Genomic DNA, 24302 nt, shown 5'->3' with positions numbered 1-24302 from the left:
CAAAGTGATGAGACAGAAAATCTCACTGACAAAAGCAATCTTTTCATTTTTGGTTTTACAGAACCATTTTAATACAATACCTATGATGCTGCTGTTAATAGCAAAACAAAGCTTAGGGATTGTTTTCAACTGAAAAAACAACACATGCACATTGTCAATATGTTGGGGGGTTGTTGTTTTTTTCTGTCCAACACCCAACAGTTTGCTTTTCTTAATTACCTTTTACAAAATCATTAATGTCTGTCTTATCTACTATTTGCTTCAAATGATGACTCCTTAAGTTATTAGCAAAATCATAAACCTAACTCCAGTATTTAACAAAATCAGATTTATTCACAATTATGGATGCAGCAGCCATCCATTTATGCTATGCTGCCATACTAGAGACTCAGAATCAAAAGTGCCTCTTTCCATTTGCATTGGTGAGAATAAGCTTGTGTACATCTTCTGGACAAGGTAAGGATGTGCTCAGACTTGCTTTCTTGCCCATACTAGTCAATCATTCACACTGAAAATCCCTAAATTCACCTCTCAGGGTGACTACAATTAAGCCTACAGGATATATTTAGCTTCCAGCTTCTCACTTCAGCTGCTATTCATCTGTCTGCATGGTGAATTTGTAGTGTAGGTACAACATACAACCTTGAATACAAGCGTCCATTACCGGCTTCCCCCTTACCAGGCCTTCTGCACACCTCCCCCATCTATCATGCAATCCTCCATAGCTGATTATATTCACCTGTTCAATATTTAACTTATTTCCCTCACGAGTCATTCTCAGTCCCTCAAAGAACTCCTATCAGCTCTATTTAACTACTCTTTAACCTTTACTCTGATTCCAACATGCAAAGATACTCCCAGTGTGCCATCAGCTAGCCAAAGCAACATATCTCTTCCTCGTGAATCTCTGGAGGGAATACAACAAACACTGACTACAGAATAGCTACCATTTACAATGCAATTTTGAGTCAGATTCCTCAGCTGTGCATTCAAAGGCTTTGGTTGCAGTACTTTATTGAGACAGAGTCACCCATATCAAACACTGAAAAACAAAGAATGCTAACCTGGGATCCAGTAATGCATCTGTTTGTCCTCCAGCTATACAGAGCTCAAACAGACACCCATCAGAGCTTTAAGAACTAAACCTGGCAGCTCCCATGAGTCCATTCTTCTTTAACAGAGCCTTTACAGAAAGGAAGAGGGAGAGGAAAGTTCCCAAAACATGACCACAGTTATGTGCACAACAAACTCACAGCAATACACTTAGCAAGATATTCCACCACATGTCCTAACATATTTCTCCAAGGACCTACATATGAGCAGCACAGCCTCACAGGAAAGGAAGCAGAGCAAAGGGACCCATAAGCCAGCAAGGACTGCCTGCCATCAACCTACCTATGTTTTTGGGAGAGGTTCTATTAAAAATCACAGTTCAAGCACACAAATCCCCACATAGGCACATGACTCCACGTGGACTTCTGCAACAGCCTCTGTGTAGTGACAATGTAGGCCCAGATAGCAGTTATGGTCCCTGTTAAGGATAGGAACCCGTGCTTGTGCCTCTTACAACACAAGATCCTCTGCAAGTGCTTAATCAGGCACAAGAAACTCTTCAAACTTGCTTCTCCTCTCCTTCCACTGCAGTACCAGAGCTTACAGAAGTTCAAGAATTGCATGTGTCTACAGAACTTTACAAGTCTGGACAGCTGTGCGGGGACTTCAGCATACAAGAGGTGAAAAGGAAGAGAAAAACAGGACAGCCAATACAAGCAGCAGATATCACTATCACTGATGTTACCAGCAGTCTTATTTTGCCCTTTCTTCTTCAAAATAGCATGCTAGCTGTAGTTTTAGCTCATACTTTAGTTTTCTAGTTTGCACCTTGCTTGGACGTTTATCGTTAGCCATATCAGACGGTCTAACTATAATATTGTGAAGTTCCTCCTTCACTGAATAGGAAAGTAAATAGGGTGGGATGTGTAATTACTTGTTGTTTCTCACTCAACGGTAAGGAAATAGGAAGCAAAAGCTATGCCCATTGTTTTTTACAGAAGAACTGAAAAACAGTAAGGCACCCCATGTCCCCAAACCAGCAAGCAATGAAAGTTTCATTAAAACTGACTTGGAATTTGGTCAGTAAATCTACCCTTACCCAAAGTGATACAGAAAAATTGACCTGTCCTAAAATACTTTATAAACAGCAGTAATCCTTTCAACCTGAAAGTTCTAAAAATTATGCAGAATAGGAATTTTAAATCCCTGACATATATTGGTACAGCACGTTCCATGGTATTTTTCAATTAAACACAAGCATTAGTAATCACTTTCTCATTACAACTGCCACATGTACCATGCAAGTGAGCATAGAGGTTATCCCTAAATGCCAATGACTTTTGACTATTGGCCCATTTTGCTTAAAGGGATGCTTTCCAGTCGTAAAAAATTGGCTGGGCATCCATTGGTGTCCTGGGTCCGCTCAACAGGAAAATACTAGCCTCTAGTTTCACAAATGTTATGCAGACTGCAGCAGGCCACAATCTCTCTCTCTCTCTCTCACACATGCAAGTTATTTTGAAGCTAGCCCCACCTTGCCACCAGACCTCTAACTGTGTATTTCACCACCACTCTGCAACTGCCCAGAGTGTAAATGAATTCTATATGCAGACACACATGGAACAAATACAGCTTCATAAATTATGGAAGAAAAGAACAGGCTGGGTCCCCACAGGGGGCACCCCTAACTCTCTACTGATAGCCATTTCATTAGAAAGGGAGACTGTTGTTGAAGTACATAAACGTCAGAACTCCTTAGAACCCAGACACTGTGCAAACCTTGCCAGAACTTCCCATCCCCAACATAACTATAGACCACATTATCATTGGACTGGATAACACAGATTATAACATCTGGGGTTCATTAACTTACAACAGCACCAATGTCATATACACCATCACCTGCTCAAAGTGCCCCTCTCCTGTCTATTCTGGACAGATGGGGCAATCCCTACATGAAAGAATGAACAAACACTGATCTGACATCAGCTGCAGAAATACATGCAGGCCTGTGGCAGAACACTTTATACTCCCTAGACATTCCATCGCTGTCCTCAGGCTAGCTGTTCTTAGGCTCCTATACACGTGTAAGGAGCTTGCTCCAATGCACTGTAATTACAGCACATCAGAGCAGACTCGATTAATCAAGTCTGCTTGAGTGTGGTAATTACTGCGCTCCAGCAGACTCCAGGATCACAAGTATTAGTGTCCCAATGCTGAAAAATGGTGGCAGGGTGCTTTAAACTAAAGCTTGTTTGACAAGCTTTATTTCAAAGTGCCCTGCCACCATTTTTCAGTGCAGGGACACTGATGCACATGGTACTCCAGGTTCTTTAATTAAGATGACTCTTGGAGCTGTGCTAATTAAAACACCCCCCATCCCGCCTCCCAGAGCACATCTATAAATACCCCAAAACTTCAAAAGCAACCTCAACAGCAAAATTGTGGAACAAGAATGCTCCATGTTCTACGCACGTCCTTTCACAGTATCTGATGAAGTGAGCTTGGGCTCGCAAAAGCTCAATATATATAACTTGATATATAAAGCTTGATTTATATATAAATAAAATTGCAGATACACATTTGTGAGCAGTGTTAGTCTGAAGTCAAGTAGAAGGCAGGGTAGATCTGTATCTAACAGACTAATAAAAGAAGAGGGGGAGAGAGAGAGAGAGAGAAAGACAGAGATCTACTTTGGTTAGTCTATAAAGGTACAAATGTATGCTTCCTTCTCAACCACAAATTAACATGGCTAACTACAGCTCAGAACTCCCCATGCCGGTTTACTGAACCCACATCTGTGGCCCAACAAAGTCCTGCAGAAAGAAATAGGACCTTCACTGGTGTCTTTAGAGGGGTCTTTCTTTCAATGGCTCACGCAAATCCTAGCACCACTCATAAGCACCAGTTGGCCTAGTATAGACCTGTGTAAACAAGGCTTGGATTGGCACTTCAGACAAAATTATGCGAATGTGGAAAGAACCATTTGCCTGCCTTGATTTCACAGGTTATAAACCAAATTTGTGGACACTTATCATGGTATACTTCATCTAAGATTCCTGTTCATGAAGGCTCCTGTTCCTCAGCTATGCAATAACAGCAAATATCAGATGCCTATTGGCTAAAGCATCCTCATGGACTCACAGAAAGAGAAAACTGGCAGGGACAGCAAAGCATCATCTAGTCTAACCACTGCTCAAGGCAGCAGCATCTCTGAAAGATCTCCTTAGACCAGTGATTATCAACTACGATGCCACAGCACCTTGGGATGACATGATATCCTCAAGGGTGCTATGGGGAGCTGCTCAATATTAGCACAGTTGATTTGCAGACACTTACAGATGACTTGCAACATAAGCCCAGAGATTTGAAAATGCAATCCGTAGTAAAAACTGCCTGATGTACTGTAGTCTTTCTGGCTGGACCAAGATGTGCAAGCATGTGCAGTCTGTGGTGCCACAAACCTCTTTGTGCTGCCACAAACCACATGCTCAGCACAATAAAACATGCCCCACACTGCAAATCTGCAGCCCAGGGGCAAAATTTGCTACCAGGAAATCCCAGTAGCAAAAACCACTGTGAAAAAAGTGGCACGGAAAATGTCACAGGACAGTGCACCAGCAGACACGGAGGCACGGTCCTCTGAGGAGACTTTCTGGCTACTGGCCAGAGCATCTCCCTCCCTCTGGTTTCACCCTGGCTCCTCCAGCATGCCAGGAGTGGGAGAAGTGGGGAAACTGCTGTTTCCCCAAAGCAGGACATTTTGCCCTGCACCAAAGTGCATGTGCAGGGGTGTACAAAGCAGCAAAAAGTAGCAGCATAAATTGTGCGGCTACTTTTTTTGCTGATGCAAGCACATGCCCCTGCATTTAGGGACATGACGTCTGAGTTCTTTGCCACAGGAAAATTGCTCTTTTAGTCATAAAACAGGTGAAAGCTAGGGCCTGGAATTTTCCTAGTACCGCAAGTTTAACAAGGGTGACCTGAGTCTAAAAGGTTGAAAACCACTGCCTTCCAGAAATATCACATCCAAGATGATAAAGAGCTTTCTGTAGTTATAGATCCTCTATTCTTCCCGTACGCCATCCATGGACTACTCCCTAGGATTGGCACTACAAGAAGGTTCACAATCCTTTTACACACCTTTTTTAGAGAAATTCCACCATTTCTTCTACGTGCGGAGATGGAATAAATTCAGCTCCCCTTGAAGCAAAAAGGAAAATAATGCAAGCAACACTGTTTCCAGGAGCCAATTATAATATGGACTAGGATAACCTCTGAGGAAATTGTAGTGTAACTACTATTTTCATAGCAGACATTACACAGGAGAACTGATCAAAAAACAACTGCCAAAGAGTTGTACACAAAAAGATCCATAACATACTGTACATGTGGTGTATTTGCTCTTATTTTTAACTCTAAGAATGTAACAGCATTATCAGAGGTCAACAACTACAAAGAAATGCCCACTCTGCTAATACAGGTAAAGTATATTTAAACATGTATATATAAGTACTGAAGCTTTTCAGAGATGTTTTTTCACAGTAGCAGCCTCCATATTATACTGAGCAGTTATTAAGGAGAATATATACCTGATTTGCTCACTGAGGATAAAAATGTTCCAAGTTTATTGCTAAACTTAGGGATATGTCATGGTAGCATCATGGCTCTGACCACACTAATAGGTATGTGTGCTTAAAAGTGTGTAGCTCATTAAAATCAACAGATTTATGAACATCTACAGGTTTTTCCAAGATGATGGGTTAAGATATCAGACAATCGGCCGTTATTGCTATTTTCTGAAGTCCCAAAAATATACAATAATCGTCATAATAACAATAAATGCATGTCTTCACATACCCTGATAAGGCAGAAATGTTAACACCAGAAATAAGCATTTACCTCATACAAAACAGTTGTATTTCCATGCAGGAGAGGTCCATAACAAATATAGGAATGGCCAACTACCCAACCTAAATCGGAAGCTGCCCACCACACCTGAAATGGATAGAAGAAAGAAAAACTATATATGTGTTTGGCTGTCTTAAAAAAAAGTTTTAATGAACACAACTACAATTTAAATGGCAGTTACCTCTCCAGGTTTGAGTCCATATATAGCTGACATGGTCCAGTTCAACATAACTGCATAGCCCCCCGTTGGTCTAACAACACCCTAAATGAAAAAATATAAAATCATGCTCACTTACAAGGCAAACAGACATGACTCTTCCTTCCATGAGGAAAGTATTCTCTACAATACAAATTAGCTGAAAAGGTAAAGTTGTCTTGCTACAACTTTCAGTTCTCTGCCACATCAGAATAACATAAGGGCCTGATACTACAAATACATGCTTGTGCCAGTAGTCCCACTAAAAGAATGCCAAATATGGTTAGAAGCAACTTTTCATTAGCATGCAGAGGGATCATCTAAAAAAAACAACAACAAAAACTAAATCTGAAGGCAACTGCTTGCAGAAGACCACTACTAGAATAAAACTCTCTTCAAAATGATTGTCATGCATTCCATCAACAGATATAAATAGGGGTTAAGAACAAAAGTGTTAAGAAGTATGTGAGCTATAACAGGATGGAAGAGCATAAAGGTCTCCCTTTCCAACAATACAGAGGAATGCTGCCTCTACCATAAAGCATTAGCACTCTACAGAATATACTTTTGCCAACAATCACATCTCATGCCTTGTTATATTAACCGCCTAAAAGTTGCTTCTAGGATGTAGGATTTTGAAAGCTTCAGGAGTATTGGTCCTGTCTCCATTCATTTATGCAAGATTGTGTGTAGTATGTGACAATAACTACATGTTGCTCTAAAAACGTATTATTTTTTTCTTCCAAAACAGAGGAAAATTCCTGATTCTTCACCCTGTGCTTTGATGAACTACACTACTATCCACATGTGAAAGCCTCCTAGTGAGTGAAAATAGAAGACACTTCCCTGCTTTTTAACTGGATTTTCTCTTGCTAGACTGGCACCCAGTAATCTGGCCCTTCTCTAATCATATACCCTTTTGTGTTAGCCACTGCTATGGACTCTCTGTTTTCATCATTCTTTCTCCCAATTTTCCGTTTCCTACCTTGTGTGGAATTTTGGTCTTGGTTGTTCACCTTATGTTACATTGACATTTCCTTCTCGTTTCAAGTGATCCAACATACAAATGAGCTCAACACACTGACCTAACTCAATAACCAGCATTACACAGCCCTTTTTTCATCCCTTGTAATACGGAGCAACAAACAGTTGCAGTGTCAAATGGAGACAAGCAACATGGAAGGAAAGGAATGTAACTAGTGCCAAAGGACCCAAATTTCCCCAGCAGTGTGTGTCTCTGCTCTCCCCCATCTTCCATAAAACAGAGCCCAGTACAACAGTATAATGTTACTCTCCTATTATGGGCATTTTCTACAAAGATATACATTTCTGGGCAAGTCTAACTGGTAAAAGCCTTTCATGTAGTTTCATATACTTCATCTGTACTTATCAAAGAAGTTGTGAGGTTTCTCTGAATTCTGCTTTTATTTTTCCCATTTAAAAAGTGGTATTTCAGTAAATAAGTCTCAAACCCCCACTGAATTGTAACAAATATTTCTATCCATGCATGAAAGAAGCCCAATATTAACATGGGGATGAATTTTTACTAACTAAATATTAACAAAATCCATCATTCAGTTTTCATATATTTCTTGAATGATTTAAAGAATGACCAGGATATATTTTATTTTGACAGAAATACAGCATAATAAAAGTCTTAATCTGCCTCTTGAAGACTATTTACAGAATAAATAGCAAAGTCTTAAGGGATCAGATTACAAGAATGTGTGTGTACATACTTATCTATAGTCATACTTTCACAGCTTTCTTTCAATTTTAAACCTTATATACAGATGGATAGATTATGCAATATTAAGGAAAGCGCAACATTTCAGCCTGAAAACAAAATACAAGGGTTCTTGTAGCAGGATGAAATTGGGTGTTGTATTAGTGCCCTCCTCTGGTCCTCCACTCCTGCCCACCTGGTCCCTGGGCCCTTCCTCCTCACTCTCCTGCCATGCCTTTTATATTTCTAGAAATAAATGCTTTGAGGTTGCCTAGGATCCCAGGAGACTCACAGGTCTAGGTCCAAACACTGTTTCCTTCTAAACACTGGATGCCTTAAAAGCTGTATGCATGGCCTACAACCACCCCTACAGCCACGTCTATATATTACGTGTCAACAATCAATAACTTTAATGGACTCTCAGTCCAAGTCCAGTCCCTTGCCTCTTCAGGCCTTTATGTCTTCTGGCCTTGGTTCTGGCTAACCTTTCCAGCTTGGGCCCACCCCAGCAGGCTCAAGCTTCTCCATGCCTCTCTGACACTACTGGGACACCTGCCTCCCCTTTTCTAGTCCCAAACTGGTCCTCCTGCCTCGGAGAAAACAAACTGAAAGTCTGGCTCCCACCTTAACCCAAACACACACCTATCTCGGGTGCGCAATGAAAAAAAAGGTACACTGTCTCTAACTTGCACAGCCTCAGGTCAAGCAGGTCACAGCCAGCAGAAAACTAGCCAGTCTATTTGGGCAAATGAAGCCCACCTGGGTAACCCACCCCTGGGCTTCTCACTTCACTGCTCTGCTCAAGTCCAATCCCCTACCAGGGTCCCTCAGCACACAGTGTCTCTTTCTTCCTTGTGAGAGACCTCAGTTCCTCCTCAGGGCTTTCTCCCATGACTGGGCACAGCTTGCTTTCTGTTCCCCTGCAGATGCTCTGGCTTCTGAGAAAGCCCTTATCTCACTCTTCCCATTATCACCTGCAGAAAATTACTCCACAGCCCCAAGGTGATAGTCTGATTAAGAGTTAATCAGCAGCTCCTTCCTTCCTCCCTTCTGCCTGCTCTCTGGCTAGTATTTATCTTGCCCACTTGTTTACTCACACAGCAACCTTTACAATGAGCCTGATCCTCTTTTGTAACAGGAGCCTCCAGCTCCCTGCTACAGATCTTCAGAAAGTAATGGGGATGTCCAAATAAAACCATTTTGTGTGCAATGATCATTTGTGCGTCACTTTTCTACACAGCCACAAATGACGGGTGTGTTTGACAATACCATGACGAGTGTTTCCCACTGTGTATTTTCCCACTCTTGCACATACAATAGTTTTATTTTGAAATTGCTATTACTTTCTAAAAGACCCTTACACATGGTGACTTAAACTATCCAGACATCTGCTGGGAAGACCAGTCAGCCAGGTCTGACCACTCACGTAGGTTCCTAGCTGAGTTACAGGACCTCCACCTAACCCAGGAGGGACACAGTCCCACCAGGGGAAATGCATTGTTGGACCTGGTCCTGGCCACAGGCGATGACCTGGTGAGGGGACTGCGGGTTCCTGACCACCTGGGCGATAGCAATCATCGCCTACTGGAATTCACCATCCAATGCAGGGTGTCAAAGGCCTGCAGCAAGGCAGCAGCCCTGGACTTCAGGAGGGAGGATTTCAATGAGGTAAGGAGACTAGTCAGGGAGGTACTGAGGTCCCAGAGGGGAGAGGATTTGGGAGTCCAAGAGTGGTCATTCCTTAAGGACACAATCCTCCAAGTCCAAAGGGTGACAATCCCCACGCAGATCAAAGGGGGCAAGAGTGCTCAAAAGCCCCCATGGCTCACCAAAAGCATCCAGGAATGTCTCAAAGACAAAAAGGAGGTGTACACCAAATGGAAGGGATGGGCCATCACCAAGGAGGATTATACCTCCATTGCTCGAGATTGTAGGAGGGCTGTTAGGAAGGCTAAGGCGGAGATGGAACTGGGACTAGTGACCCAGAAAATGATACTAGAAGTCCTTTTTTAAAAACATAGGAGGTTTTTCAAAGATAACAAGAAGTCCTTTTTTAAATACATAGGGGGTAAAAAGAAGGTATTGAGTAAGGACACACAGGAAAGCAGGTGGTCCATCAGACGACAAAGCTAACTTCTTTAACAGATTCTTTGCTTCCCATTTTCTGAGCAGGGACAAGGACATCCCAACCACTGGGACCCGGGACTGACCCAGGGGAGGTGCTGCCAGGCCCAGGGTCAGTAAGGTGCTAGTCAGAGAACTTCTGGTGGGACTAGACATGTTCAAATCACCAGGTCCTGATGATCTCCACCCCAGAGTACTGAGGGAATTGGCAGAGGTCATTGCGGGACCCCGGCACAGCTTTATGAGCACTCGTGGTGCTCTGGCGAGATGCCAGAGAACTGGAAAAGGGCCAATGTGGTCTCCATTTTCAAAACAGGGAGGAAAGAGGACCTAGGAAACTATAGGCCCCGTTAGTCTTACCTTGGTCCTGGGAAAGCTCTTTGAGAAAATTATCCAGGAGCACATCTGCAAGGGACCAGCAGGGGAGATTATGCTTAGAGGCAATCAACATGGGTTCATTAGAGGCATCAGACCAACCTGGTTGCCTTCTACAACCAGGTCACAAAATCCTTGGATGCAGGTGTTGCGGTGGACGTAGTCTTTCTGGATTTTACGAAGGCCTTTGACACTGTCTCTCACCCCATCCTCATTAAAAAATTAGGCGACTGTGGTGTCAATGCCTACACAGTCAGATGGGTTGCAAATTGGCTGGAGGGCCACCCAGAGAGTGGTGGTGGACAGGTCATTTTCAACCTGGAGGGATGCGGCCAGTGGGGTTCTCCAGGGCTCGGTCCTCGGGTCCGCACTGTTCAACATCTTCATAAGCGACTTGGATGAGGGGGTGAAAAGCACCTTGTTCAAATTCGCAGATGACACTAAGATGTGGGGAGAAGTGGGAATGCTGGAAGAAAAGGACAGGCTACAACTAGATCTGGACAGGTTACAGAGGTGGGTGGATGAGAATAGGATGGGTTTCAATACTGACAAGTGCAAGGTACTACACCTGGGGAAGAAGAACCAGCAGCATACCTACAGGCTGGGGAACTGGGTGCCACACTTCAGGAGGGATATGGACAGCATCGAGAGGGTCCAGAGGAGAGCCACTCGCATGATCAGGGGGCAGCAGGGCAGGCCCTACGAGGAGAGGCTACAGGACCTGAACCTGTTCAGCCTCCACAAGAGAAGGCTGAAGGGGGATTAGGTGGCCATCTATAAATTTGCCAAAGGGAACCAGCAGGAAATGGGAGAGTCCCTGTTTCCCTAGCACTACCAGGAGTAATAAGGAATAACAGGCCATAAGTTGACTGAGAATAGATTCAGGCTAGACATCAGAAGGCACTACTTCATAGTCAGGGTGGCTAAGAGCTTGAACCAACTTCCAGCAGAAGTGGTGCTTACTCCTACCCCAGGGGTCTTCAAAAGGAGGCTAGACAGCCACCTAGCCAGGGTCGTTTGACCCCAGCATTCTTTCCTGCCCAGGGCAGGGGGTCAGACTTGATGATCTGCTTAGGTCCCTTCCAACCCTACCAACTACGAAACTATGGGGTAGGGGGTTCTTTTTCTTCTTTCTTTTTCTTGACTGATAAGAAACAGAAGCTTGCTATCAGCTCTTAACATGGAAATTTTTTTTGCGGTGATCCATTTTCATTCTAAATTTTTCTAGGTTGGAAAATATTGAGGGAAATATTTCACTGTCTCTAAAATAATTTTTTTTTTAAGTTTTCTGTATACTTCAAGTGATCATTCTTCCTCCAGAGAAAAAGATACAGAATTCTTAGGTCATAGCACTTGACTAATAACCAAAAGTAAAAGCAGCTGGAGGCACATTTTGAAAATTATATGGAAGGATCTATATGCCTAGAAGGCAGGTTCAAATGTTTGCCTCAAAATGATTCAAAAGCACATGCACTGCTCTCACAAGATTCCCTATTCAGTCCCATCTAAAAGATACTCAGAGCTACATACAGCTTTCAGTATCTTCTTCATGATCTTCAGTTAGTGATACATTATTGAACAGTCTTTACCAAAATGCTTGTGAAGACTAATAGAGATACCATTCTCTGCTGGTATACCATAGACTTATCTCCACCTTTCTTATTTCAGCATCCTGCATGTCTCTCTATTTTCTAATTCATTAATATGAATCCCTACAAATCTGCTTTTATCTCAAGGGCACTGACATCAGGTCAGAGAGACCTGGTCTGTTCCACTGTGGTTATTGTGGCAATTTAGTTGTCAGAGCTCCTATGTCCTCCGATAACTCTCCTGTTACTAGATTCAAGGAAAAGTGCAAGATATGATTTTCTTCTAACAGACCTGTCTTCCATTTCTCCTCTCCTCTCTTCCTCCATGAATTTATCCCATCAAGTCCTCACACAAAATTAACTTGCACAACTAAAAGATATTCTAGTAGTAGTCTCAGCAATGCCAAATGGAGTAAAGCAAGATTACTCCTGTGTGACCAGCAAAGCCATTACTGGAAAGCCACATTCAAGTTGGTTTTCTACATTCCCAAAAGAATGCTGAGAAACTGGAAAGGCTTCAGAAGAAAAGCCATGGGTATGGGCTGAGTACTGGTAATATATTTTGTAAGATAGAAGTTAACATTATCATTCTCTATATATACCTGCACAGGGAGAAATACCTGGTGGTAAAAGGCTTTGTAGTACAGAAAGGTACAAGATCTAATGACTAGAAGTTGAAGCTAGACACACTTAAATTGGAAAAAAGACATTGCCACCCCTGCTGCCTCCTCCTGCACCTTGCTGCCCTCCCCACACACATACAGATCCTCAATTTAACAATTTGTGTACTTACAGACTGGAACATTTTCCAAAGGATTGTGATGAATTCTCTACATTTGAAGCCCATAAGTCAAGGGTGGATGTTTTTGTTAAAGATATGCTTTTCTAGAAGATATGTAATTCAACTACAAATTGTTAGACTTGATACAGAAATGACTAAGTGGAGTTCTGTGGTGATATGCAGGTGGTTAGACTGATGATTATAGTGTTTGTTTCTGGCTTTAAGAGCCATGAAGAATCTTTTGATATTTGACTTGGCAGGAGTCTAACAAAAGTAGAAAAACTAAAAACCATGAGCACAACTTGCAGTTGCTACCAGCGGCTAAATACTGTTATGTCCTACCACCTTATTACTACTATTATTGATATTTATATATCAATAGTATGTAATAAGCAACAAAAAACAAATTCTCCAAACAGCACCACAAAAACCCTCCTGCTAAATATCTGCCTATATAAAAAGGTCTTGCAGTGCTTCTGGACAATTTCCAGGCTTGGGTTTGATGCACCTCAAGGAGGAAAGAGTTCCAGAGCTGGAGCTAGACCTCCCTCTTGTTTTTTGCCAAATGGACTTGGTGCACAAACGGTATTGCAGAAGGTTGCTCTCAGCTGGCCTTAGAAACATTAGAGAGAAGGCAGTCCTCTAGACATGCAGGGCCCAGGCCATATAGGGTTCTATGGGAGTGTCTAAACATGTAAATGCTGTGGGATGGGTTTACTCTAGAGTAAATTACTTTAGAGTAAACTGACCCCAGGCAGGCATCTGCACGTGTGAGGATGGGGGAGTAGATTTGCTGCTCCTGGCAGCGGTCTGCTCCCACACCCTCTGGCCCTGCACCAGCCCCCTACAACAGCCAGGGGGAGCTCTAGGCTCTCCCAGGTGCTAACCCAGGGCCTGGCAGGGAACATGGGGCCAGGAGACAGCTCTTTTCTGGTCGGGGCTGGGAGATTGCTCCCTGCCAGAAGCTGCCTGCTGCCAGGGTGGGCTAAGACACTGGAACCTGGGGAGGGGCGGGGGGGAGGGGGGCATGTCCCCCTGCCCCATCATCTTGGAAACAGCTGCAGAGGAGGGGCAGGTTCAAATCACCTACCCTGATCCAATGGTAGGGCTTTGAGCCCCCAGCTTTGAGCCCCCAGCTGGCACATGTCCCTGACCGGGACAGATCCCGGCCAGCCCCGGGTTTCTCTGGTTCAGTTTGTTTCACAAAGGCAGGTGATCAGTATTTGCACTGGAGCAAAGGTAGAAAGCCTCAGTGAACCTTAAAGCTTTCAATGGGTGATGCCATGTGGGCCAGGGTCCAACCCTCTCAGAGAAGGTAGTGGTATTGCCCTGGGGTCAATACCACCCTCTTAGGCAGCAGTCTGGGAAAGGAGGTAGAATCACCCTTCAGGCAGGAGTGGGGGCTAGGAACAGTGCCTCTTGAGATGCTGGAGGACTGTAAAGTGTTCTTATTGTCTCCATGGAGTAGGCCAATGTCAGCTAAATATGTATACTTAATACAATCTGGAGATATTCCTCACCCAAAAATAGTTAGATTTTACAAACAGAAAAATGTATAAATGTATGTAATTTTTCATACACAGAATCTAATTATTGGGGGGGTCCTCTTAAATTCATCCCCTCCCCCACTGCTGCAGTGGGGAAGGAAGTGGCAGGGGAAATAGGGGGTGAGGGGGCAGTAGGATGGCAGGCAGTGGGGAGGTGCTAGTGGGGTAAGCAGTAGGGGAGGAAGCGGGAGGGCAGGTGGTAAGGAGACAGGCAGTGGAAGAGGTGGTAAGGGGTAAAGCAATAGGGGAGGCAGTGGAGGTAGCTGGTCAGAGCCAGAGCTAAAGCTACAGCAGCTGCATGCCCCCTGTCACCTCATAATTAAGTCCAAAATAAAGGACTTTTCCCCCCTACGTTCAATGGGGGTGGGGGGAACCTCATCCTGGATTCAGGTAAATATGGTAGTTCTACAGGCAACATTCCAACAGTCAAGGTTTAGTCTTTTGGGGGCAGTTGGGGTGGGGAACACAACCTCTTTTCAGCCATAAGGATTTTTACTTCACAGAACTACACCCTGCTGAAACATTACGTGTCCCTCTGAAGCACAGTCCTGACAAAAGAACACTTTCCTGATCTTTATAGGTCTGTTTCCAATTCAAACACTTTTGTTCACAAAAAAGGAATGTGGAGAGGGGTAAGACAAGCAGCCTGAAACTTTTGCTTCCCACTCAGTCATTCTCAGCATGCTCCCTTCCTTCTCCCCGCCAGCACCATATACTCTCTCTCGCTCACTCGCTATCTCTCTCTCCATTAATGCCTGCAAAGAAAGGCTGCTGAAGTGTGCTAAAACAGACGTGATAAAATTATCAATTTGTGACTAATCAGAGTGCTGGTTTGGGTATTTTACTGAAGATACAACTTTGGCTCCTTTCCACAGCAGAAAAGTTCTAACAGAAACCCTAGGGGAACTGCTTTAGCAGTCCATAACTTTTTTACTGATCCAAGCTACAGTCAGCCAAAAAGGCAAAAGGTGAAAGACATTTGACATTTCTATCTTAAAATAATGAGCAAAGCCAGATAAAATGTGAACTCTCATTAAATTTCTTGCATATTTTAAGGGGGTATTAAACTCCTGAGGCTGGCAGGAAAATAGGAGGCAAATGGACATGAGACAATATATATATATTGATATGAATATATCAATCTATTTTTGTGCTAGTTTATGTCTGTATCCATTATTTATATATATATAAATATATTTATATTTTTATATATATATATATATATAAATAATCGATACAGACATAAACTAGCACAAAAATAGTTGGTGGCTTACAGTTCTGTACAATATAACATAGTCTGTCTCAAAAGAGATCATTAAAGATTATTGGTTGTTTAAGACTACCATTTTCAAAGCATGTTTTACACTAGTTTTATAACTATTCCCATCCTAAACTCATTTTCACAGGACCTCTCCTCTCAGAGGAATTATTCAACAGCGCACTCCTTTAGAACAGGCTCACTCTCATTTGAATCATAATATTATCCAACAGCATTATCTATTTCTTTTTTAATTTAATAGGATGTGATGATATATAACATAAAATCTTACTAACCATACTATTTCTCCATCAAATAATCACATATCATTTATATCAAACTTATTACATAGGGTATATGCAAATATCTACCACACAAAAATAATACAAAAAACAAACATTTGTATTAGGATGCATCTTAGTTTTACATCCTCCATATTTCAGTTAAGCTAATGTAATTTACTGGAAGAAAATGCCTTTTAAGAAATCAAAGTAATGGGAGCAAGGGAGATTAAAACAACTTTAACATTGCTTATCATTATAGCAATAAACTTCGACAAACATCTTCAGCCTCTTAATTAAATGCTATCTCATGTGGAACTGAAAACAGTATGTCATAGATGCTTACCCTAAAGACACCCTAAACCTACCTTGGGCAAGCCAGTAGTTCCTGATGTATAAAGAATATAAAGTGGATCATCTGAACGAACAGCAACACAGTCATGAGGCTGTGCTTTTGCAAGCTCTTCATCCCAATCCAGATCACGACCTGGGACAAGAGGAACAGTGCCCTATACACCAAGAAACACAGAAAATATGCAACGAAATAAAACAGATAAAATAAAAATACAGTTATTCAAATAGCACACACATCCAGTATTCCATTAAAACAGCCTGAATAAAAATTAGTATATTTAATCTCTCACCTATCTAATTATCATTTAAATCTTATGCAATGAAAAAATTCCAATTCAAAATGAACAGCATATATATGTTAATGGAGAAGAACAGCAAACAGACAGATAACACTTTAGAAGCAGAAAACATCTCATTAGTTTACCAAGTTAGGGCGATGGTAAATGAGAACTTTTTCAGGTTTATGTTGCGTCATTGCCAGTGCTCCTTCTAGGAGGGGTATATATTCCACTTTCCTTCCTGGTTCTATTCCAAAAGTTGCTGCTACAATGAGTTTTGGCTAAAATAAGGAAGAACACATCAAGAATATTTTTTCATAAATTTATTCAGAAAAATAAATCATGCATGACTTACATTACACATGACACACTTTGCATGTGGAAAGGTGGAAGCTTCTATATTTTTGAACATTTATTTATAGAATGCATGATTCATTAACTTTCCTGGACCCCACATAGACAGACACTTTTTAATCACAACACTTCTTTCTGTCTTAAGGTGTATGCAAAATATTTCAACATTTTCAGAACCCAACCACCTAAAACTTTCAACACACTAAATTTATATTTATCCAATTCCCACCAAAAAGGTAGTCATAAAAATAAAAATCAGAAAAGCTAAGAGTGAAAATTCATTTAGAAAAGACTCAGTCTTTATTCTTCTCGTTTATGCAGTTTGGAGAAACGTGACAAAAAAGGTACAATCTTCCAGTCTGACTAAGCTAGTTTACTAATTTCATATATTAGCATTAATTTCATTCTGGAAGCAGTAACCGCAACTTCCAAGTTAAGGTTGAGTCAAGATTTCACAGTGTAAGCAGGGATTAAACTGCTTCCTTATATATGAATAATAGGATGTATTCTTTCAAAATGTACTATTCAAGGAAATATGGTAATTCATTTGAATTTGAAAAGATTTTCCAATTAATGTTCAAAATTGCTTTAAGAAATGCAACATATGTCATCTATACCTTTTTGGCCAGACTTATCTTAACAACAGAAGAGGACTGAATAGAACTTTTTAATTAAACTGAGCTATATAAAAAGTCATCTGGAGATTATATTGGAAAAAAATTAATCTGTACTTAATATGAAATATTACAATTGGATAGAACAGCTAGTGGTTAAAGACAGTAGTCAACACCAAGACTATAGTTCAGTCAGTGGTGTCACTGTCATTGGATTAGAAGAACTAATCACTACTGTTCCTCTTTAGCCACATGCAACTATAGTCTCAGAAAACATCAGATCATTTATAGCAAGACTCCTGATAAGCAAAGAGTACTTTCTGGAGCATCACTGACAACTCCCTCATGCCTAACTCCCAGTCTGCCCAAGACATATCTTCTCTTCCTCTTGGCACAGTCACACATCCCTAACTTCTCTGGTGTACCTCAGCACCATGACAATCATTCGTATCTAGGTGGTTCTCAACCTGCTTAGTTCACAATGGCTTGCCATATTAGGAACAGGAGACTCAGATGTTTGCTGTGACCTTTACTTCAAAAGAACACGACTTATTCCATCACCTGGACCACAGCCATAGTCCTGCATAGCTCACCAAAGATGCAGCATCCTTTCAAACAAAATACACATCCCATTCAGCTATTTGTTGTGGATCTGAATAACCCTGAATATTCGGTAGTATCCAGTTTCTACTGTACTACCAGTAGTTGCTACCACTGGAAAAGTTACATCAATGGTAGGGCAAGAGATTTTAGAAAGGCACTTCAGGGAATACAGCAGAACTAAGCCATGCATTCCCCTGTTTTGTTCATGAACTGCCATGAACATAAACCTGGGGTTTTCCTGACAAAATGAATATGCAATAAAACTCCTTTAAGTTAAACAGATGCAACATTAATGGCCACCATTAAAAAAACCCTTTGCAAGCCACATACAAACATTTTGTGGGCTGGCAGTAGTCCATTAACTGAACTTTGGGAAACCCTAGCAACCCCACTCACCAACATAACTACTACTGTTTTAGCCATGCAGTTGCATGATCTATGAGACTGCAATTTATTTTTAGTTCTGTCAGGTATTCCATAGTGCTCTAAAGAAAATTGAATCTGACCATATGGGCACATCTACACATGTGCTTTAATGTGCAGTAGCATATTTTACTGTGCAGTAGCATATTTTACTGTGCATTCACATCAAAAAACATGCTAATATGCTAATCCACAGTAAAATTAGGCTACTACACATTAAACATCACTAAAAAAGTGTGCGCTTTTGCTACTGTGCATTAAGGCAGCTTAATGCACATTTAGTTAGTACCTCACACTAGAGGTACTAAATTTAACACGCAATAGCAAAAGCACATTAATGAACATATAGATGAACCCATTAAGTAGAAAAATAAAAGACATATTTTTTTTCATCTATGGTAAAGTGACTTTTAAAAATATGGATTACAAAAAAAGGTGCTTCAAGGCAAGACAGGGCTCCAATTATGATGATGTAATCATGCCTCTTAAATGCCACGCTGTGTGTGCTGCCTAATCACCCAAAAGTTTTGATCATTTCATGATGAGAAGCAGGAGTAATAATTTACAACTGTATATGCAAAAACAGTATAATTTTCAGAATAAAGTATCAAATAAGGCAAGTTCATTTTACAGGGCTGCCTTATTAGAATGCCAAAATGTCATAATTAAAAGGGGAGAAGAAATGTGCACTTTTTGTCCTAAATGGAAGACATGAGCAGATGTCTTTAACCAACACATATGCTTTGTGTATACTGTATTCCAAAGAAGTGTACACCTGTGAATCATAATCCTGCTTCAAACTGAAGAACTTGCAAAAATCAGATGCTTAGCTATTAACTGGGGGCTGGACTCGATGATTTTCCAAGGTCCCTTCCAGCCCTAATGTCTATGAAATCTATGAAACTCTGTTACTTGAAGAAGTTATGGAAAAAAAAGCCTACTGCTCTTTCAAAGGAATGGAATCATCAGCTGCTTAAAGCACAGTGTCTCCAACCATATGATTTTAAAAATTCTTTGCAGTTATACTTTCATATCATGATGTGTTTAAAATAAGAGGTTTAAAACAAGCAGTATGTTTACTTCTAACAAGACACTTACTGCCCCTCAAAAATTATACACTCTTGACTTGAAGAGAAAAGAGAAATTACTAGAAATGCCTGTCCTCACATTCTATTCTATATCACTTCATAAGAATTCACCTGATGTCTACAGCAGTGCCAATACCTGACAAGACTAACAACTACTGACTGTAGAGCTATCCTGTATTCCCAGAGCTTTTTAAAATTCAAGATAAATTAAGGCAAACTGCTACAGTAAAAGTACTTTTCTACATTCACTAGGAAGCGCTTGTTATTTCTTTTATTTGGGTCTTCTGACAAGATTTAAAGTGTGACCCTTCTTCCAAAAGAGTCTCATCTCAAAGATCTCTATTCCAAAGTCTTAACTCTTTCTAGCTAATCATACAACACCTGAACTTGTATCACATGGTTTAATCAGCACAAATAAGAGTGTACTAACTGATGCAGTTTCTAAAGAATAGATTAATTTTTAGTTATCAGAATGCAATCTATCATAGTCACTTAAAGAAGTCTTTAAAATAATTCCAGTGATTTGTGGAAAATTCATTTTAACAAAGCTGATTCTGAAATTAGGCAAGCAAGTTAAACAAAATTCAGGCCTAAAAACACACCGTCTTTTTTCTGTCTTTTCATTACACAGCAATTCTCTTACATATACATTTCAAGGCAAAAGTTACCAAGAGACTATACCATAGATTTTTTTTTAATTTCCCTTTTAAATGTTAAGAAGTAAACAGAGGCATCATAAACTAGCATAGAACCCAGGACTTGCAGCCACTATTTTTAAGAACAGTTTTTCCATAGCCCTCTTGTGTAGCTTTAGGTAAATCACTTAACCTCTCTATTATCTTATAAGTAACACAGGCATAATTGTATACTGACCTATCTTCTTTCCCTCAAAGCCCATTTTGATCAAATTGCTCACATTTGACAAATATAATGTAAATGAAAAGCACTATCCTAGCTGTATTATAAAAATTTACTTTTAAAAACAATTACAATTCTAGCAGTTTCCTTCCCCTAATTTTTATTACTCACTCACTCACTTCTAGCTTTTATATTTTGCTCTTACAGTATGTTTAACACACACACAAGAGCAGGAGGAAAACTTGAAAACTATTATTAACTTATTTCTTTAGCAATTCCACAAAAAAAAAATCAGCAAAATTCAAAACATGGTACACAACTCTATTCACTTCTGGCACAAATGGCTAAATATGTTATTATTTCTACTCCTGAGTTTATACAAATAAGTATTATTTGTACTCCTGAGTGTAGTAAACATGCATAAATCTTTATAAACAGAGAATGCAAAGCATAGCAAACAAAGAAAGCTGTAAAGGGTTGGCAACATTCAATACTTTGGACCACTGAGGGAAGACCAGATGAAAGAACGAGTTTTAAGGGGAGATTTTAGAGGCAGAACAGAGGACAAGAGGAAAAGAAATTTATTCCCAGAGTTGCATAATAAAAGGTCAACTTTTTTTAAAAGAATAAAAAAAATGTACAAGTCAATATCTGTTATTGAAAAAAAAATCACACCCTATATAAATAATATTACCTGTTCACATTCCAATGCTTGCTAACATAAATAACATAGGTGCCACAAAGGGCAAATGGAAATATAACAAATCAACAATGGAAAAATTAATAAGTTATTTTCCTAAAACCAGCTATGGTGGGTTTTATTTTTTTCATGCATTTGTTACCTTTGCATGATCAATTCGAGTAGAAAGCTCCTTCGATGCAAATCCACCAAAAATGAGGCTATGTATGGCTCCTATTCTTGCACATGCCAACATAGTAAGCATTGTCTCCGGAATCATGGGCATGTAGATGACAACGCGATCTCCTTTCATCACGCCATGTTTAACCATAACATTTGCTAACTTGGAGACCTGCATAGGCAATTTTTTTAAATTAATGTTAAACTTCTATCAAGTACATAATTGCATAAATAAATTAATCACTTTTTTGCTTTAGAGTCTCACAAAAACTTTCCCATTTAAGACAGAAGAAAGCGATACTGAATTGAAAGATCCAGCACAGTCAATGAATTTAGATCATCTTGAAGGAAAAAAGAATACAGCAAAAGCTGTGTTATCCAGCATCCATGGGGAATGGGGGGTGCCAGTTAACCAAATATGCCAGTTATCTGAGAGGTGTCTTTGCCTGTTCAGGCCGTCGCGCCTCCTTCTGCATCTGGTGCGCCAGGACTCTCACTCCCTGGCGTCAGTGTGCCAGGGGACAAGGAGGGGAGCCCACACAGGCTGCTTTGCCCCAGGCCATGGCAAATGAGGAAAAAGTGGGACTCAGTGAAACTGGAAGTGCCACGGTGGGTCTTCCGGTTTTGCTCTTGCCGTGTCGATCGGCATGCCGGATAATGGAGCATTCCGGATGGTAAAGTGCCGGATAACACAGCTTTTACTGTATATATCTTCTTCTGTAAAATGAAATTTTATCAAAATAAATTGGGATTAGTTGTTTTGGACAACAGAACAAATAAACTATATGCAACAAAATGTTTTACAGATTATCAAACTATCCCATTCTAGTTAGCTACTTATATTTCTTTGTTCTAATTCATTAACAAGTTTATATAAGACTTATACAACATAACTGTCTAGCAGGTAAGATTTATTGTGTTTATCTGACTGACTGTTCATCTGTTTAAATTAAACAGGTATTTAAAAGAACCAGGAAATATGAGATTTCTTCATACTACAAAATGAGCCTTACTTACCTATATTTAATAAAGTCAAGCGATAACGTTGTGCCAAATGCATTTCCCAATTTTTGCCTGGTGGTTCCCTAATTTCTATGTATTTCAGGCAAAAGGTCTTTCACATTGTGCCTGTTCAATCAGACAAATCAAGTCCAATAGGACACATTTAATTTCAAAGACCCTTCTTTCTCTACCTCCAGAGTATTTAAAATGCAGCTCTGGCTCCTTCTGACTCAGACTCTGGCCTTTCAGTCCCCAAACTTCCTTGACTGTTCAATGGCCCTAACGCAAGGTGCTGGCTTCCAGTTCAGCTCCTGAGGGAGGAATTTCATCTCTGTCTGGGGAGAACAAGGACAACCAGAATTCCAAGCAACAAAACAGAAAGCTCCTCTTCTATAAAAGCATATATTGGGGCAAAGATCATCCACCCTCCCTTGTCCACTGTCATACCTATTTCAGGCTCCTCTTACAAGGACTCAGATGCATCTCCTCCAAAGGATGAGTACTAAGAGCACCTGAGGAATCAACATTCAAGTCCTGTCAATTCATAGATTCATTGATCGTTAAAGTACTAGAGGGGACCTCGCAAGAACACTGGGTCCAGCCCCCATGCACTAGGCAGGAAAGACAGCTGGGGTCAGATGATCCCAGCAAGATGACCGTCCAGTCTCCTCTTGAAGATTTCCAGGGTAGGTGATTGGACCACTCTGGAGGGAGTTTATTCCATAGTCTGGACACCCTAACTGTGATAAAGTCTTTCCTAACATTAAGCCTGAAACGCTCTTCCAGGAGTTTGTGGTCATTACTCCTGGTTTTCCCTAGGGGTACCCTGGTGAACATTTCTTCACTGAGCCCTTGATGTATTCTAGGGTTGTGCGAAGCTTCAGTAGCCAATTCCATTTGGAGGAGATTTGGCCCAATTCAGCAGCTGACTCTCCGAATCCAAGTCAAATCGGGAAACCCATTAAAAGGTCTCAATTGAATCAGAAGCCTCCGAATCAATTTGGAGAGATTAGGAAATTCGGAAGGCTTGCAGCAAACAGAAACTGAGAAGAGGGAGGGGGAGGGGGTGATCTTCCATATATGGAAAAGACTGAGAGGGGGGAAAGACTGCTCTAATACTGACATCTGTAACTGGCCAGTGACTCTGATCTTTCTGAGTTCCCTTCCTCACTCCACACCTATTTGCTTTTTTAATTTGCTTTCAGAACCTTAAGGTGCACTTTCACAGAAAACCCTGTGCCTGTCTCCTTGAAACTTGGCAGGCTTCATGTACTCAGAATGGGCTATAACAAAGTTATAGGTATTTTAGTGATTCCCCATTATATTCTATGGCTGAATCTCCAAATCAGCTCTGAATCTCCAAATCCAAATCAGCCTAATTGAATCGGGACAGTGATTCAAATCACTGAATCAAATCACTGTCCCTCCGAACCCGCTGAATACGAAGCAAATACCTGCAGCTTCACACAGGCCTAACATATTCCCCTTATGTAGCAGTAAGCTGCTACCAAGTCCCCTCTCAGCCTATTCTTTTTCAGGCTGAAGAGACCCAAGTCCCTCTGCCTTTCCTTGTATGGCTTGCCTTGCAAGTCTCTGATCATACAGGTGGCTCTTCTCTGGACTCTCTCAAGCTTTTTCATGTCCTTGTTGAAGTACAACGCCCAGAACAGATGCAGTACTCCAGCTGCGGTCTCACCAATGCTGAGTAAAGTGGAAGAATCCCATCCTTGGTTTTGCTTGAGATGCATTGGTTGATGCATACCAGAGTATTGTTTGCCCTGCTGGCTACAGCATCACACTGACAGCTCATGTTCATACTATGGTCTATTATTACCCCTAGGTCCCTTTCAGTTGTAGTGCTAGTCAGTTTGGCACCACCGAGCCAACAATCTGGGGACTGTTTGTCCCCAGATAGAGCACTTTACACTTTTAAATAGTGAACTTCATCTGGTTCTGATCCACCGAACTTGCCAGCCTGTCTAGGTCTGCCTGTATCTACAGCCTATTTTCAAGTACAACCACGCTCCC

At 41.0% G+C, this 24302-nt stretch overlaps 1 protein-coding gene across 4 annotated transcripts in view; it reads right to left on the bottom strand.

Moving 5' to 3' along the window:
• ACSS3 (acyl-CoA synthetase short chain family member 3) overlaps nt 1-24302 on the bottom strand; it is a 183464-nt gene that overhangs the window by 124878 nt on the left and 34284 nt on the right. For 3 of the 4 annotated variants that reach the window (XM_059726128.1, XM_059726130.1, XM_014595847.3), the window contains 5 exons: nt 21256-21444; nt 16620-16754; nt 16210-16350; nt 6146-6226; nt 5956-6051 (listed from right to left, as the gene is read on the bottom strand). In XM_059726128.1, the coding sequence (XP_059582111.1) occupies nt 5956-6051; nt 6146-6226; nt 16210-16350; nt 16620-16754; nt 21256-21444 (642 nt within the window). The remainder of the gene's footprint in view (nt 1-5955; nt 6052-6145; nt 6227-16209; nt 16351-16619; nt 16755-21255; nt 21445-24302) is intronic. The other variant, XM_059726129.1, reaches the window with a different exon arrangement.

Source organism: Alligator mississippiensis, chromosome 4 (genome assembly GCF_030867095.1).
Source record: "Alligator mississippiensis isolate rAllMis1 chromosome 4, rAllMis1, whole genome shotgun sequence".
Lineage (NCBI taxonomy): Eukaryota > Metazoa > Chordata > Crocodylia > Alligatoridae > Alligator > Alligator mississippiensis.
Note: the sequence above shows the minus strand (reverse complement) of the source record. Positions and strands in the feature narration are given on the sequence as shown.